Genomic DNA, 19,195 nt, shown 5'->3' with positions numbered 1-19,195 from the left:
TTGTTTTGGCTCCACTCCAAACTCTGTTCTTTAACTACTGACTCTATCTTTCTCCCTGATAATAGTCTGAAATTAAGCCAGTCTGTTTGCAACCTTAGTGTCACATTTGACCCTGTGATGAGCTTCGGATTTCATATTTGTGCTGTCTCTAAGACAGACTTTTTCCACCTCTGTAACATCGGTCGACTTTGCCCGCCTCAGCTCATCAGCAGCTGAAACCCTCATTCATACCTTTGTTACCTCTAAACTTGTATATTGCAATACACTTCTGGCTGGTCATGGAGACATTTACTGCACAGAAGGAGGCCATTTGGCCCATCACGTCCATGTTAGCTCCCAAGTAAGTAATCCTGTCAGTCCCACTCCTCTGCTCAATCCCTGTAACCCTGCAGGTTTATTGCTTCCAAGTGCCTATCCAATTTCCTTTTGAAATCAATGATTGTTTCTGCTTCCACCACCCTTGTGGACAGCAAGTTTCAGGTCATTACTACTTGCTGCATTAAAATGTCCTTCCTCACATTCCCCCTGTGTTTTTGGCCCAAAATCTTAAGTCTGTGTACAAGGATTAGGGACAATCAGCTAATGGGAAGAAAGAGTTTTCCCTATTTACCTTATTTAAGTCTGTCATATTCCTGTACACTTCTTCAAATCGCCCCTCAATCTCCTTTGCTCCAAGGAGAACAGACCCCTGCATTTCCAATTCAACCTTGTAACTAAAATTCCTATCCCTGGAACCATTCTGGTAAATCTCCTCTGCACCCTCTCAACGGCCTTCACATCTTTCCTAAAATATGGTGACGAGAACTGGACACAATACACAATATTCCAGTTGGGGCCTAACCAAAGCTTTATAAAGGTTCAGCATAACTTTGCTGCTTTTGTACACAATGCCTCTATTTTGAAGCCTAAGATCCCATATGTTTTGCAATCCATTCTCTCAATATGTCGTACCACCTTCAAAGATTGATGTACATGCACCCCCTGTTCCTCCAAACTCTTTAGAATTGTGTCATTAAGTCTATATTGCCTCTCCATATCTCTTCTGCCAAAATGCATCACCTGACACTTCTCTGTATTGAATTCCATCTGCCACATGTCTGCCCATTCTGCTAGCCTAGCTGTGTCCTGTTGCAGGTGATTTGTATCACTGTTTGCTGCTCCTTCAAGTTTATTGTTGGCAAATTTTGAAATTTTATTCTGTATTCTAAAATCTAAGTCATTTATATATAATCAAAAAAATAAATGATCCTAGCACTGATCATTGGGGAACACCACTGTCTACCACTCTGTAGTCCAAAAAACAACCATCTATCGTGACTTGCTGCTTTGTCCTTAAGCCATTTTTTACAATCCAATTGGACACTGACCCTCCAATTCCATTAGCTTCAGTTTTTTAACCAGCCTTTTATGTGGCACTTTGTCAAATGCTTTCTTAAAATCCATATTGACAACATTCACTTCATTTCCCTCATCTGCCTTCTCTGTTACATCATCAAAACAGTCAATAAGATTAGTCAAGCATGATCTGCCATTTACAAACTCATGCTGGCTCTCGTTAATCAACTCAAACCTCTCTAAGTGCCTGTTGATTTTTTCTAAAACCTCACTCAACTAACTGGCCTGTGGTTGCTAGGACTGTCTTTACGTCCTTTCTTGAATAAAGGTATCCCATTTGCCACTCTCCAATCTTCTGGCACCTCCCCAATATCTAGGGAAACATAGTTCTTAAGTTATATTGCACTGATTTTGACTGTGCACTAGGCAGTCTTCTGCACATAAGGTAAAGAAGATACCATGATTTTGAGGACCTGGCTTCATTTACATCAGGCCAGCAAGCAGCACGCACTAAATCTAAAGTACAATTTAGAAGTTATCTTTTTAGATATTTGTTAGAACCTCAGCAGATATAGTAACAAAAATAGGCTGCTGCAGATCTGAAACAAAAATGGAAAATGAAATCTATGGAAAGAATTGAATGTTATAAAGGTAGACATGCCTGGAACAGAAGTAGTGCTGAATGAATGAGGAACAAAAGGTAGGCTCCACACCCTTCACTTGTCTTTTTGCTCCACAAAAGCTGTGACCTCCTGAGCTTTTCCAGTATTTATTGTTTTTGTTCCAGACATAAGAAGATTGTTTGACTAGGTGGACACAATATAATAGATATTCTGAGGTTTTATAATAAAATAAATTCACATTGTATTGTAAATCCTACTAATATTTGCTTGTGCTGATTATTTAAGAACAAATGCTATAGTTTCTTAATCAAACTTGCCACATTGCATGTTAGCAGCCATTGAAAGATAATAAAAACAAAGTAAAAGTGCAATTTAATGGCATATACATGATTTATTTCATTCTAGGCCAATTGAAGCTTTCAAGGTTGAGATCGGTTTTTATTCAGTAAGGTTACCAAGGGACAACGAGCAAAGGCAGGTAAATGCTCATGTGGGAATTGACAGAAACAAGCACCTGGTGCGCTCTGGCAATGACAAAACACAAGGCAAAGACCGTTTGTTTCCAAGACAATGTATCAACAAGGACTATCCCACAATGGAACACGCTGCCAAAGGACATCTAAAAAGGTAGCAGACCCTAATGTACCACCCGGTCGAAAAGTTACCGCTCCACAAGTTTAAATGGAGAAAGTCACCGGTTACCACTATTTTTCCCCTGATGTTTAATCCGCCAGCTAACATTTCTTGGGTGCAAACAGTAGAAAATGTCAGATTTTCCACCTCTCGCAAAACCCGCTTTTCTGCTTTCACCTCACCGCGAAGCTGCAGTTCATGTGCCACGTTGCGCGCGGTGTTTTCCTGTCGCCTGGCAACCGCCCGGGGCCGCGGGTGGGAAGCAGCCGGCGAGGGAAAGCCTGTGGAGCCGGGTGAGTGTCCTCATAGAGGGCTAGGAACAGCTAGGCCCGTCCGGAAAAGGCGGCGATCAATCCGCAACTGACTCATTTATTCTCGGGTTATTTCCTCGTGTCCAGTCCCGGTGTCGAGGCCTGCAGCCTCTGTGGTGCTCAGGCGGGCAATGATTTTTTTTTTTTTTTTTTGTAAAAATATACTTTATTCATAAAAATCTTCAATCACATTCAAAACCATTTCAAAAACAACATTACAAGGGTACAATCCAGGTTAAACTTTTACAAAATGTATCACCAGGTGCATCAGTACAAACAATATTACAGTCATTTACAGCCTTTCATTTTGATCTGTACAGCCCGAGGGGCTCTAAACAGTTCCCAGTCTCTCGGTGCGCTGTGGTAGAAAGGTCTTAGACAGCGACCCTTCCCCATTGCGCCTTTGCGGCAGCTGCCCCAAGCTTTAGTGCGTCCCTCAGCACGTAGTCCTGGACTTTGGATTGTGCCAGTCCGCAACAATCGGTCGGGGACAAATCTTTGTGCTGGAAGACCAACAAGTTTCGGGCAGACCAAAGCGCGTCTTTCACCGAGTTGATGATCCTCCAGCTGCAGTTGATGTTTGTCTCGGTGTGTGTCCCTGGGAACAGCCCGTAGAGCACAGAGTCCTGTGTCACAGAACTGCTCGGGATGAACCTCGACAGCAACCACTGCATCTCTCTCCAGACTTTCTTTGCAAAGGCACAATCCACAAGGAGGTGAACAACGGTCTCTTCCCCACCACAGCCACCTCGAGGGCATCGTGCAGAGGGGGTGAGACTCCTGGCGTGTAGGAAGGATCTGACGGGGAGGGCCTTTCTCACCACCAGCCAAGCTACGTCTTGGTGCTTGTTGGAAAGTTCTGGCGATGAGGCATTCTGCCAAATGACTTTGACAGTCTGCTCGGGGAACCATCCCACAGGGTCCACCCTCTCCTTATCCCTCAGGGCCTCTAGGACGTTACGTGCTGACCACTGCCTGATGGACTTGTGGTCAAAGGTGTTTTTCTGCATAAATTTTTCCACCAGGGACAGGTGGTACGGCACGGTCCAACTACTTGGAGCGTTCCGCGGCAGCGTGGCCAGACCCATCCTTCGCAACACCACTCAGGCGGGCAATGATGCTGTGCCTCTCCACGGGCTGGCATTTTTAAACGAGGCGTAATAAACTTCAGACAAAGATTCACAGAGATTAAAGTTACGTTTATTGTGAATGTTCCTGTTATAAACTTGTCCGATTAAGTCGCTGAAAACAGTCGCCACTTTTACGGAAATTATGCCAATAATTTGCGGGTTGCTTCCCCCCTATTGAGAAAATCAGCAACACCATTAGATGACATTTTGTTAAGCCTCAGACCTCCCGGCACCTCCAGGTAAATTAATTATTAACACTTGACGTATTGTTGTTGGCTACTAGTATACAGCAGATCTTTTCTTTGAACTAATTGATATAGGAACTAAACTGAAGACAAGAATATGTTATCTCAACTAAATGGGTTCTGATCTGGGCCAGTATTACAGAATCTTAATGGCACAGAAGGAGGCCATTCAGCCCATCGTGTCTGCACCGGCTCTCCAAGTAAGCATTATGACCGGGTGCCATTGCCATAGCACTGCCTTTTCCCGTACCTCTGCACATTGTTTCTATTCAAATAATCATCTAATGCCCTCTTGAATGCCTCCATTGAGCCTGCCTCCATCACACTTCCAGGCAGTGCATTCCAGACCCAAACTACTCGTTGTGTGAAAAAGTTTTTTCTCATGTCGCATTTGCTTCTTTTGCAAATCACTTTAAATCTGTGCCCTCTTATTCTTGATTCTTTTATGAGCGGGAACAGCTTCTCCCGACCTACTCTATCTAGCCCCCTCATGATTTTGAACATCTCTATCAAATCTCTTATTAGCCTCCTTCTATCCAATCTATGATTGGAGCCAGAGGACATCACTAGAGTATTGAATGAATACTTCACGTCCGTCTTCACCCAAGAGAATGAGGATGAAGGAATCGAACTAGGGGAGAGAGACTGCGAGATTCTTAAGCAAATTGATATCGGGAGTGACAAGGTATTGGAGGTGTTGGCAGGCTTAAAAGTGGACAAATCTCCAGGTCCCGATGATTTGTGTCCCAGACTGCTGAGGGAGGCAAGGGAGGAGATTGCAGGGGCTCCGACCCGAATATTTAATTCCTCTCTGGCCACAGGGGAGGTGCCAGAGGATTGGAGAACAGCTAATGTGGTTCCGCTATTTAAGAAGGGTTGTAGAGGTAAGCCAGGGAACTACAGGCCAGTGAGCCTCACGTCAGTGGCAGGAAAACTATTGGAGAAAGTTCTGAAGGAGAGTATCTATCTCCACTTGGAGAGGCAAGGTTTGATCAGGGTTAGTCAGCATGGCTTTGTCAGAGGGAGGTCATGCCCAACAAATTTGATTGAATTTTTTGAGGAGGTGACCTGGTGTGTAGTTGAGGGTTGTTGTAGTTGATGAAGTTTATATGGATTTCAGCAAAGCCTTTGACAAGGTCCCACATGGGAGACTTATAAAGAAGGCAAATGCACATAGGATACAGGGTAATTTGATAAGGTGGATTCAAAATTGGTTTAGTTGTAGGAGGCAGAGGGTGATGACAGAAGAATGCTTTAGTGACTGGAAGCTAGTGTCTATTGGTGTACCACAGGGATCTGTGCTGGGTCCCTTATTATTCGTCATTTATATAAACGATATAGATGACTATGTGGGTGGCAGGATTAGTAAGTTTACGGATGACACAAAGATTGGCCGGGTGGTTAACAGTGAGGTTGAATGTCTTGGGCTACAGGAAGATATAGACGGGATGGTCAAATGGGAAGATAAATGGCAGATGGAATTTAACCCTGAAAAGTGTGAGGTGATACACTTTGGAAGGAGTAATTTGACAAGGAAGTATTCAATGATTGGCATGGCACTCGGAAGTTCTAAGGAACAAAGGGACCTTGGCGTGTGTGTCCATAGATCTCTGAAGGCAGAGGGGCACGTTAGTGGGCTGGTGAAAAAGGCATATGGGACACTTGCCTTTATCAATCGAGGCATAGATTACAAAAGTAGGGAGGTCACGTTGAAGTTGTATAGAACCTTGGTGAGGCCACAGCTGGAGTACTGTGTGCAGTTCTGGTCGTCACATTATAGGAAGGATGTGATTGCAGTGGAGGGGGTGCAGAGGAGATTCACCAGGATGTTGCCTGGGATGAAACATTTAAGTTATGAAGAGAGGTTGTATAGACTTGGGTTGTTTTCATTGGAGCAGAGAAGACTGAGGGGCGACCAGATCGAGGTGTACAAGATTATGAGGGCATGGACAGGGTGGATAGGGAGCAGCTGTTCCCCTTAGTTGAAGGGTCAGTCACAAGGGGGCATAAGTTCAAGGTGAGGGGCAGGAGGTTTAGGGGGGATGTGAGGAAAAACTTTTTTACCCAGAGGGTGGTGATGGTCTGGAATGCACTGCCTGGTAGGGTGATGGAGGTGGGTTGCCTCACATCCTTTAAAAAGTACCTGGATGAGCACTTGGCACATCATAACGTTCAAGGCTATGGGCCACTTGCTGGTAAATGGGATTAGGTAGGTAGGTCAGGTGTTTCTCACGTGTTGGTGCAGACTCGATTGCCCGAAGGGCCTCTTCTGCACTGTGATTCTGTGAGAACAATCCCAACATCTCCAATCTATCCTCATAGCTGAAGTTTCTCATCCCTGGAACCATTCTTGTAAACCTCTTGTGCACTGTCTCCAATCTGTTCACATCCTTCCTATAGGGCAGAATTTTATGTCCCATGGGTGGGCATGTGTCCGACCCAATCGGGCATAAAATAACGCGCGATATTTTGGTCGGCAGCTGCACGTGAGAGTCGGCAGAGCACCTGTTGACAATTAAGAGTGCTATTAAGGCCCTTAATCAATTAATTGAAACCTATTTTTTGCTGCCCGTCCAACCTTATGGTTGGTGGGCGGGCAAATTGGCCAGGCAGCCTTTGAATTTTTTATGAAACCTTATCCGTGGGCGGGATGAGGTTTCCAACAGTAATTTAAGAAAAAATTTAGACATTTTTAATGTGTCCCTGTACATGTGACTGAGTCATATGTGGGGACATGTTTCTCTCAATTTTAATTTTATTTTTATTTTTTATTTTCGTTTCCACAATTCTTCAGCTCCGTGAGGCAGCTCTGTGCCTTCAGGGAGCTTTCAGTGCATCCCCCCACGCATGCTCAGACTTCAGCGTTCGTATTCCTCCCGCCCCCACCCTGGCAGCGCTGAGCTTCTCAGCGCGCCTTTAACACTGTCTGGCCGTTAATTAGCCAACCAGTGTGAAATCGTGGTCAGGGGCCGATCACGGGCGGTGGACCCTTTCCCAGGTGCTCCGAACGACCGGAAATTCCTGCCCATAATGTGATACCCAGTGCTGCACACAATTCTCCAGCTGAGGTCTAACGAATGTCTCATATATATTCAGCCTAACCTCCTTGCTCTTGTACTTTATGTCCCAATTAATAAAGCCCAGGATACTATATGCTTTATTAACTGCTCTCTCCACCTGTCCTGGCACCTTCAATGATCTATGCAGATACACACCCAGGTCTTTCTGCTCCTGCACCCCCTTCAAAATTTCACCCCTTATTTTATAGTGTCTGTCCATGTTCTGCCTACCAAAATGCATCACCTCACATTTCTCTGCATTGAACTTCATCTGCCACCTATCTGCCCACTCCACCAACTTGTCTATGCCCTTTTGAAGTTCTGCACTGTCCTCACAGTTTACAACACTCCCAAGCTTCGTTTCATCCGCAAACTTTGAAATTGTTCCCCGCACACCAAGATTGAGATCATTAATATATATCAGGAAAAGCACGGGTCCCAATATTGACCCCTGGGGAACTCCACTACAAATCTTCCTCCAGCCTGAAAAATATCCATTCATCATTACTCTCTGCTTCCCATTTTTTAGCCAATTTTGTATCCATGTTGTTCCTGTCCCTTTTATTTCATGAGCAATAACTTTTCTCACAAGCCTTTGTGTGGCACTGCATTGAATGCCTTTTGTAAGTCCATGTACACCACATCAACAGCATTACCCTCATCAACCCTCTGTTATCTCTTCAAAAATCTCCAGAAAATTAGTTAAACAAGATTTCCCCTTTAGAAATACATGCTGGCTCTTCCTTATCAACCCATATTTTTCCATGTGATACTAATTCTATCCCGAATAATTGTTTCTAGAATCTTGCCCACCACTGAAGCTAAAGTGACCGGACTGTAATTGCTGGACTTATCCTTCCAACCTTTTTTGAACGAGGGCGTAAAGTTTGCAATTCTCCAGTCTACTGGCACCCCCCCCCTGATTCTAGGGAAGACTGAAAAATTATGGCCAGTGCCCCTGCAATTTCTACTTTCATTTCCTTCAATATCCTTGGATGCATCTTGTCCGGTCCTGGTGCCTTGTCAACTCTAAGTACTAACAGTCTGTTCAACACTTCCTCTTATCAATTTTGAACTCTTCTAGTGACAGAGTTTCCTTGTTTGTCACCATGACCTGGGTAGCATCTACCTCCTTGGTAAAGACCGATGCAAAATATTTATTTAATACCTCAGCCATGACCCCTTTATCCATACGTAAATTCCCTTTTTGGTCCCTAATAGGCCCAACTGCTCCTTTTATCATCCTTTTACTATTTGCCTATAGAAGACTTTGGGATTCCCCTTTATGTTGGCTGCCAGTCTTTTCTCATAATCCCTCTTCACTTCTCTAATATGCCTTTTCACCTCCCCTCTGAACCTTCTGTATTTCTCTTGGTTCTCAATTGTATTTTCTACCTGACACCTGTCATAAGCACATGTTTTCTTCTTTATCTTAATTTCTATCTCCTTTTTCATCCAGGGAGCTCTGGATTTGTTTGCCTTACCTTTCCCTTTCAATGTAATATACCTTGACTGTGCCTGAACCAATTCTTTTTTGAAGGTAGCTCATTGTTCAGCTACAGTTTTTTCCGCCAATCTTTTGTTCCAGTCTACCTGGCTCAGCTTCATTCATGCCCCATCAAAGTCGGCTCTCGTCTAGTTAATTATTCTTACTCTGGATTGCCTATCATCCTTTTCTATCATCATCCTAAAACGTAAGTACAATGATCACCTTCTCCTAAATGTTCCCCCACTGATACTTGATTTACTTGGCCAACCTAATTTTCAAGAACCAGATCCAATAGCACATCTTGTTGGATTGGACTGCTGTAGAAAATTTTCCTGAACGTAGTCTAGGAACTTTTGCCCCTCTCCGCCCTTTACCCTACCACTGTCCCAGTCTACAATCGGGTAATTAAAGTCACCCGTTATAACTATAATGCTTGCATCTCTCTGCAATTTCCCTGCAGATTTGTTCTTCTACCTCCTTCTTCCCAGTTGGTGGTTTATAGACTACACTGAGCAATGTAATTGCACCCTTTTTGTTCCTTAGCTCTAGCCAAATTGAACCTTGAACCCCCTGGCACATCCTCTTTCTCCAGCACTGCAATGCTCTCCTTAACCAATTCCGCCACCCCTCCTTTCCTTCCTTTCCTATCTTTTCTGAACACCTTGTACCCAGGAATATTTAACACCCAATTGTGCCCTTCCTTGAGCCAGTTCTCTGTTATCGCCACAACATCATATTTCCACATGGCAATCTGCGCTCCCCAATCTTATTTACTGTGCTCCATGCATTCACATACATGCACAGTAACCCTGATTTAGATTTTGTTACTTTCTCCCTCACCCTGACTTCACCTATTAACTTACTATTCTCTATACTAGTGCTCTCTGTCCCTCCCAGCATTTTGTGCACCTTGGTATTCCTCTCTAATATTTTCTCTTGGTTCCCACACCCCACTGAATTAGTTTAAAGCCCTCTCAACAGCACTAGCAAAATGCCCCGCAAGGAACTCAGTCCCAGCTCTGTTCAGGTGCAACCCATCCGGCTTGCACGGGTGCCATCTCCCAAGCCAGTACTAGTGTCCCAGGAATCTAAAGCCCTCCCTCCTGCACCATATTTCCAGCCATGCATTAATATGTCTTGTCCTCCTATTTCTGTACTCACTGGCAAGTGGCACTGGGAGTAATCAGAGATTACTACATTTGATGTCCTGCTTGTTAATTCTTTAGCTAGCACCCTAAATTCTGATTGCAGGACCACATCCTCCTTCCTACCTAAGTCATTGGTACCAATGTGGACCACAACGTCTGGCTGTTCTCCCTCCCCCAGAAGAACGTCCTGTAGCTGCACTGTGACATACTTGACCCAGGCACCAGGGATTTAACATACCATCCTGGAGTCATGTCTACGGCCACAGAAACACCTGTCTGTTCCCCTAATCAATGAATCCCCTGTCACTATTGCTCTTTTTTCTTCCTACCCTCCTGTATAACCGAGCTGCTCGCGGTGCCGCAAACTTGGCTCTGACTGCACTCTTTGAGGAACCAGCGCCCTCACCAGCTTCCAAAATGGAAAATCGATTGGTGAGTGGGACCCCAGGGGATTCCTGCACCACTTGCCTACTTCTCTTGGACTGCCTGATGGTCACTCACCCCCCCCTCTGTCTCCAGGCCCTTAAGCTGCGGTGTGACCCCCTCTCTGAATGTGCATCCACGTAGCTCTCAGCCTCGCAGATGTGCCACAGCGACTCCAGCTGCTGCTAGAGCTCTGAAACCCGGAGCTCAAGTTTCTGCAGCTGGCAGCACTTCTTGCATATGTGGTCGTCAAGGACATCGGTAGCGTCCATGACTTTGCACATATTACAGGACATGCATTCCACTCGACTGAGCTGCCCTGCCATGTCTTAACTCTACTTACCTTACGTTAACTTTATTCTACTTTGGATTATTTGTATTACTTTATTATATTGGCCCTAATTTTCCCATATTCCTGGTGCTTCTCAGTTAAATCCAAGTATAGCTACTTGTTTAAAAATATTACACTTTTCTAATTTACTCACCAAGTCCTACTTACCATAGCTCTTCTTTCTGAAGAAAAGTGGAAAAGGAAAGGAGCACCTCCTCCCTCCTCACCGAACTCCCTCAGTCATCTCTGCTTTTCCAGCTCCTTTTCAACTCCTGGCTCCCCGCCAAGCTCCTTTTCAACGCCCGGCTTCTCTCGCGCTCCTTTTCAACTTGCAGCTCCTCTCACTCTCATATTCAAATCTCGGCTCTTCTTGCGCTCCTTTTCAATGCCCAAATCCTCTCGCGCTCCATTTCAACGCCCAGCTCCTCTTGAGAACCCAACACCAACAGGACAAGCAGCAATAACAACCAAATGAACACAATAATGGTTGGATTTTGCAACGGTGCTCGCTGTTAACCTTAAAGGAAGCTAACCACAAAAATCTTGCGATCTCTGTGCCGTGACTTTCCCTTTCTCAACGGCAGTTTAAACCTGGCTCCAGGTCAAGGGTATCTCCAGGTATCAGCAGCAGTGCTGTCAGCAAACAGGGTAAGCAGCCAAGCACATTGAAGTATTCTCACAGACAGCAAACCAGGAAGATAAAACCATTGATAATCCTTTATAATCATTTATTTTTGCTATCCAAGAATTTAAATTAAAAGAAACTTGATTTAGAAACTAAAATATCATACATAATCAAATTTTAAATTTTAAAAATGTGTTTCTTATATGGAGAAATTTGACATTCTATGAATATAAGATCAGCCTCCAATTCTGTGAAAGTGTTGAGCAGTAATTGTGAACTTAATACAATATTAAAACCCCAGTTACACCTCATTCAACAAAGTGGAACTTTTTCAAGGCTTTTTTCAGCGAACCTAACAGTATAAAATTTAAAGTTATTGTTACTTCACAGATTGCACTGTGGGGAGATCTCAACAGTGCACTCTCTAGAGTAGTGTACAATCACTGTCAGCAGCTTTTGAATTTCTGTATTGTCCTGCGCATGGAATTATAGAACTACAGAAGGCGGCCATCATGTCTGTGCTGGCTCTCTGTAAAAGCTATTCAAATAGTCCCACATCCCTGCCTTTTCCCCGTAGCTCTGCAAATATTTTTGTCCTCAGATAATTATCCAAGTCACTTTTGAAATCCACAATTGCATCTGCCTCCATCACACTTTCAGGCAGTGCATTCCAGATCTTAACCACCCGCTAGATAAAGAAGTTTTTCCTTGTTTACACTTCAGAAGTCATTGTGAATGCTGGTGAAGTTATGACACTGAGCACTGACAGTGATAATTATTAGAACACAGAAGGCAGGAATAGCAATTTGGAATTTCTCAGCTGTGCAGGGACCTATACCTCAGAATACTGATCGCAACAAATATTTTTTTGGAAGCTTAATGTTAGAATTAAACAATGGTTTTGACAATACCCATATAAATCAATTTTTTACTGCCTTTTTTTTAAGAACAAATCCTTGTTTTTTTTTACTTAAGTTCTTTAGTTACATCACCAAGGTGAATGTCAGTGCTGGAGAATGAAACACTACTTTTGACACCCAGTGTTATATCATGCATAGCTGCATGCAGATGTTGATACAGAGAAAAGATCTGTCTATTCTGCCTTAATGAACCTTTGTATCAATTCAGTGAAGCATTTGTCTACTGCATTAGTTTGAATTGTTCCATTTCTTCCATCAGTCTTCATTCATGATATCTGTAGCATTGTGCTGTGAGGCAGCACCCTGTATATGTACAGTAGATGAATTTTCAACTCTTCAGACTGGGTTGCATTAACCTTTGATCCCCCAGAAGGACAAGAGTAACTGTGTATTTTTTTCCTGTTTTATTAAAAGGTAAGCAAAGTGTGTGATAATTTTAAATGGGACACTATTTGGAGAACCTGAAACACTAACCTGGCAGGAATTGATCAGTACAATTCTTTCTAAAATTCCATATCATTAGCAAAAGTAACAACTTGCATTTATATAACAGCTTTAATGTAGAAAGTTCTAAGGCATTTTATAAATTGAAATAGGCTAATGAAGCGAAGTCACAGATTGAATGATTAGGATTGAGTACCTGGAAGTTTTATTGAAAGGATGAGAAGGTCTTTACAGTTGAAATGGTTCAGGGTGAGAGTTCCAGGAAAGCCTGCCACTGGTGGTGAAGGGAAGAAGGATGTACTAAAAGCTAGTGTTAGAGCACCAGAGTGTGCAGGAAGTTGTGTAAGTTTAAAGGAAGTTGCAGAGGGAGGGAATCAGCTTGAAAATGAGGATTTAAAATTTAAGTTTCAAGGAAGAGTCATATCATATTGGACTCGAAACGTTAACTTTGTTTGTCTCCCCATAGATGCTGCCAGACCTGCTGAGTTTTTCCAGGAGTTACTGTTTTTATTTCAGATTTCCAGCATCTTCAATATTTTGCTTTTATTTCAAATTTAATGTATTGGGGAACAGTGACCCACTATAAAAGTGCAAAGAATTGATGGTACAGGCTACAGGTCCTGAGTTTCAGTTGATGAGTTGGAGTTTCTGGAGGATGGCGCACCAGTCAAGTGATCAGTGGAACAATTGAGTCCAGAGGTAATAAAAGCATGGAAAACAATTTTGGCAGCAGAGGTGAGAAGTATTGCAAAAACAGAAATCAGCACTCTTCATAATGGGTAGAATGTAGGACTTAACACTCATCTCGGGTCAACAGGATATCAGGGCCATGCATGGCCTGGTTCAGCTTAAAACAGGTAGGCAGGGTGGATAGAGTTGCGGGTAATGTTGATGACAGGAGCTCAAAATGATGATTTCAGCCTTCCCAATTTTCAGTTGAAGGAAGTTATAATGTATCTGTGACTTGATGTTGGGTATGGGAACAGAATTAGGCCATTCAACGCATGGAGTATATTCTTATATTCAGTGAGACCATGATTAATCTGTATCCTCGGCTCTATATCCCTTAGTACCTTTGGCTAGCAAAAGTATATCAATCTCAGATTTAAAATTATTAACTGAGCCAGAATCTGCTTCTTTTTGCGGGAGAGTTCCATACTTCCCCTACCTTTTTGCACGAAGAAGTGTCTTTCCAAGCTGGATAGCATGGAGATAGTTTTAGGATCAAGGGAGATGGTGGAATAATAGAATTGGGCATCATCAACATACACTGGATTCTAATTGTATGCCTCTGGATGCTGTATTTGAGAGATACTATGTAGATGAGAAAAAGGACTGGAGGATAGAACTCTGAGGTGGACGGAGGATACTAGTGCTGGGATGAGAGGAGAAGCCATTGCTAAAGATTCTCTGGCTGTATTTGGATAAGTAGGAATGGAAACACATAAAAGTAAGTCCACTGAGCTGGATAATGGAGGAGGACAGTGTAGTTGGCTTTATCAAATGCTGCAAAGGGGACAAGAAATGCTAACCCACTATAGCCAAGGTCACAGAGGATGACACTTGTGACTTAGACCAGGGCTGTCTTGGTGCAGAATCTGGGATGTAAGAGAATGAAAGTTGAATGCTCGGTTTGAATTTTTGATAGTGCAAAGGAATTTTTTTCCTCATCAATATTGTGTGTACCTATGCCCCCTGGGACAAATTAGGTCAGTTGGGTATAAATCAGGGAAATTCATTGAGCCCAATCCTTTTATCAACTCTTGTTCAGGTGAACTTTCCAGCAGGGTTATTATCAATGATCAACAATTGTGACCTTTGTTAAAAATGGAAACACTGAATTCCCCCAATCACTTAGTGGATAATGACATCAATTTTATTGGTTGTGTAACTTTGTCTCCATATCTCTCATTTCATTGGCAACAAATTCATTAATGAACAGGAAAGAAATTTAGTTGCATTTTTGAACCAATGTTTAATTACAACTTGCATTTATGTAGTGTCTTTAATATAGTAAAATGTCTCAAGCGCTTCAGTTGTTGTGCCAGAATTTACTGTGCCAGCATTTATTAGATTTCCCCTTGCCCGTTTCATTCTTATGACTTTTTGCACGGAAAATTGCTTTAAATTAGAGACCCAAACATCACAACTTCTTCTACAGGACATGTGGGACCTGTGAGAACAGGGCAAGCAACTTTTTGACTCCTGATCCAAGCATATCCCTAACATACACCAGGAAGTGTATGTTAGAATAGTGAATTCAGTGTCAACTTGGGTACAGAAAGTGAAACGGAGAGGGAAAGAAAGATTGAATTAAGGGAGCGAGAGAGAGGGAGAGAAAAAGACAAAAGAAAAGTTTGAAGTAAAAATGTCAATTTTTATATCTCTAGCAACAATTAAAGTGTGGAAGAGTGAGATTCCACATGCGTAAAAGTTATTTTTCAGTGCCAGAGAGGTTATTTAGCAATAATTAAGGCATACATCAAACAGCAACTTGACGTTTGTGCAATTCTGCTCATCTGAAATTTTGCCTGATTTGCGCATTAATAATGGCTAACACCATTGGCCTCACCATTATTTTGATAGTAAATTCTGGCTTATTATATCTTCCGCTAAAAGATGGTAGTTTACTATTATGTTAGAAGGGATAATTCCCTACTCTTTTAAATGGTCGACTGCATAATGATACAGTATTGCTTGTATATATTGTGTAAAGAGTTGTGTTTCTTCATAACAGAAATAATTTATTATTTTTTATTTGAAAGCATGTTATTGAAGTTTATGGCTTCTGTAATTCCATATGTGGGATCTGTTTTTGATAAAATTGAGCTCATCCAGACTCAACTGTTCACCTCCTAACCTACACCATGTAGCATTCATCTTTGTGATCACTGACCTACATTGGCTTTCATTTCATCAATGCTTCAAATTTAAAATTCTCATCTTCACATTCAAATCCCTTTATGGTCTTGCCGCTTCCATCTCTGCAATCTCCTCAAGCCCCCAGATTGTTTAAAATCTCTTGTGTTCCTCCAAATCCGGCATCTTATGCATCCTCCCCAGCCTTGCCTACCATGCCTTTAGCTGATTCGATCCTAAGTTCTCAAATGTCCTGCCTAAACCTCTCTTCTTCCTCCACTTCTCTCTTTGTTTGCGACTATCCTTAAAACCTAATTCACTGGCCAAAATTTTAACTACCTTTCCTAATATCTCCTTTTAAGGTCGATTTTTGTCTGATTATGCGACTGTTAAGCATCTTGAAATATTTTCCTATGTTAAAGCTGCTTTATAATTGCAAGTTGTAGTTGATATTGCCTCTTTCCTTTTTGGACTAGAAACATACTATCTAGGGAGAAGCCTTGAATGCTTTTTAAAATTCTGCTTTACTTTGGCCACATGTATTAACTTTGACCAGTTTGCCTTGCTTACTTAAAATGGCTCAGCATTATTGCTCAGTTGCTCTGCACATCTATCCAAACTGCCTGCAGATTTTTCCCTATAATTCATCTGCATTGTTTGCTGGCTTGTGATGTGCACTAAGAATTGTACCATTTCTACTTCGATAACTTCTGGATTCTGTCTTCAACCTCTAGTAAACCCTTACAACCCAGTGCTCTGATAGAATTTATAATAATGGTAATACTCAGTTTTTGTCGGTCCAGACTGTTTCAAATGGTCAGTTTAAGGGGCGTGTCTGCTGGTGGGTTTATTTGGTGGGTGGCCCCTGCCACACGCAGAGGCATGGGGGCGTGTGGAGGACTGGAGGGCCTCTGCCAATGATTGGTAGCAGTAGCAGGGTGGCAGGGTCGGTAGAGAAACAAAATTGCGAAAGGAAAGGTGAGCCCAAAAACAAAGTTACCCTGACTGGAGGGATTTTTTCTGTGAGGGATAGGATAGTATTAATGGAAGGGATGGAGAAGGCAAGAGTGGGATTGGGATGGAATGAGAGAGAGGGAATAGCGGGGGAAAGGTGGCATGGAAGGGGTTGATCAGGTGATGGAATTGGTTAAATGTGGTAAAATGGCAGGCACAGTTATTTGACACAACTATTCTTTGTGTTAAAAATAAAGAATCACTGGATTTGAATGAAAATATTGAAGAAAAGCTGTCAGATGAATTAAAAGGCTGCATCAGTGTTGATTTTATAGATGAAGAAGATATCAACAGTCTAAACACTCCAGAGTTTCTACACAGTCCACATCCAATGGGCATGCCACCACACAAACTTAGACTCAAGGCAGGAGCAGTTATAATCATAGAATGGTTACAGCTCAGAAGTAGGCCATTTGGCCTGTCAATAATAATATTGCTACCAAACTTGAATTTTAAAGGAGGACTTTGTCATGGAACAATATTGGTAGTTTTCTTCAGTGATTGATAGATTCTCCTATAACAGCAGATTTCAAAGAAATACTGTAGATGTAGGAGTATAAGTAGGAATATGAAGCCTCAAAAAAATCCCTCCAAAAATGGGGGTCAATTTATTCACCGAGTATAAAATTGAACCCACAGTGTGGGTGGTCGCAACTTTGAAATGCCATTGGTACTCAATGCAAAGAGTGGGTATCTCTTAAAATTCAGTGCATCTTTGCAACACAGCCCATATCACTTGCTTCATCATTTGTGCTCAGTTATAAAGTACCAATAAGTAAAACATATTTGAGGGATGAAAAATTGAGGCTGACTACTAATGCAAGTATAGTATGTCGTGGCTAAAAAGGGGGGTCAATTTATATGCCAAGTATGTGCAAAAGCATCATTTTTGGGACAGGAAAAATAGGATAATCTTACAGGCTGGGTCGACTTTTTTGCCGCGATTACTGTAATGTTTGTTCCTCAAATAATATTGAGCCCATCAGATGTAAATCTGCCTTTTAAACTCAGTGGAAAACTGTTCATATTTAGACTTTCATATTCTATGACTATAAACAAGCCACCTAAAGACTCTTGACAAAATTTGTACTTATGTTCCTAGGCCTGTTTTTACACATAAACACCTTTATGTAACTTGTTCCAGAGTGAGCTGTTTTGATTCTGTGAAAGTCTTTGATGAAAGAAGTAGAAATCCTGTATTTAAAGAAGTTGCAATGAAGATGCTGATTTGATTGAAACTGCTACTTCTTCATTAATACTGCCATTCTGGTCCCTTTTTGCTTCTTTATTTCTTTTGAAGATGTTATAATGAGGAACATTAACTTAATTCTTCACTAAAGCTACAATATTATTTTCATCCATTGTTGTTATTGCATGTCACTTTCCAATTTTGTTTTCAATGCCTTGAATGCCTAAATATTTTCTTTTTATTGGGATAACTGCAGTAAAAAGTAAAAAAAAAACTCATTTTATCAGGCAAAATCCATTATGGCAACATCACTGGTGGAATATTGTTTTGTTCCTATTTGAGCATTCCCAATAATTTTAGATGGGCTTAATTTATGATGTTTTAAGCAATCTATCAGGATTCCATAACTTTCCCACCTGCAGCCTTTGTCCTTCCCACCTACATGCACTCTTTGGGTTTTCTTACCCCAACTTCTGTAGGGGTTCTCCTATTCCCCAGCTGACACCCTCATTGTAGTACAGTGGTACCATCTGCACAATAAACAATTTAGGTCAAACATCCATTATTGAGTATGTTGATTTTGTGAGATGTTTACTGGAGATATAGGGCCTTCTAGAGTGTTTGATGGACATAATACTTTTGTTATGATGGCTGGACTTTATAAGACGGTTATGTTTTAAACTGTATCTTTCAATTTAAGGTAAAATGGGGTAGCGGAAAGTGGCATGTGAAGTCTTTCCAGAAGAAGTCTACCCAGAGACAAGCCCATGTGACTTGGTTCTCATGTGGACAGTGGCCCAGGCCAAAACTTATTGAAAGAAAAGTACCAGTTTTAACATCTGGATACAAAAGAGAAGGCAGCTGTTCTTGCTGCTTATAGACTCAGACTCTCAGGGGCAGCCAGCCAGAAAGTTTTGGGGAAGAATACCCAAACCAGCCAAAAGAAAATATCTGTTTTTGGGTTAATCACCAAGCGGAATCTGAAGCACAGAATATATCTGCAGTTGGAGAGACACGGATTAATCAGGGATAGTCAGTATGGATTTGTTAAGAGAAGGTCGTGTTTGATAAGTTTGATCGAATTTTTTGAGGAGGTATCCAGGAGTATTGATGAGGGTAATGCATTTAATGTGGTCGACATGGACTTTAGCAAGGCTTTTGATAAGGTCCCTCATGGCAGACTGGTCAAGAAAGTAAAATCCAATGCAAAGTGGAACGTTGGATCTAAAATTGGCTGAGAGGCAGGAAGCAGAGGTGATGGTAGAGGCATGTTTCTTTGACTGGAAGTCTGTTTCCAGTAGGGATCTGCAGGGCTCGGTGCTGGGACCCCTGCTGTTTGTGGTGTACATAAGTGATTTGGACTTAAATGTAGGAGGTATGATCAAGAAGTTCGCGGATGACACGAAAATTGGTAGGG

General features: G+C 42.1%; 1 protein-coding gene across 5 annotated transcripts in view; it reads left to right on the top strand.

The window, feature by feature from the left end:
- Positions 1 to 2,557: 2,557 nt before the first annotated feature.
- armc3 (armadillo repeat containing 3) overlaps positions 2,558 to 19,195 on the top strand; it is a 177,509-nt gene continuing 160,871 nt past the window's right edge. For 3 of the 5 annotated variants that reach the window (XM_078538263.1, XM_078538239.1, XM_078538235.1), the window contains exon 1: positions 2,558 to 2,884. In XM_078538263.1, the coding sequence (XP_078394389.1) occupies positions 2,790 to 2,884 (95 nt within the window). In that variant the 5' untranslated portion in view covers positions 2,558 to 2,789. Of the gene's footprint in view, positions 2,885 to 4,062; positions 4,272 to 19,195 lie in introns of those variants that run through there. The other 2 variants (XM_078538252.1, XM_078538256.1) reach the window with 2 other exon arrangements.

The sequence above is a fragment of the Cetorhinus maximus genome, chromosome 3 (assembly GCF_964194155.1).
Source record: "Cetorhinus maximus chromosome 3, sCetMax3.hap1.1, whole genome shotgun sequence".
NCBI lineage: Eukaryota > Metazoa > Chordata > Chondrichthyes > Lamniformes > Cetorhinidae > Cetorhinus > Cetorhinus maximus.
Note: the sequence above shows the minus strand (reverse complement) of the source record. Positions and strands in the feature narration are given on the sequence as shown.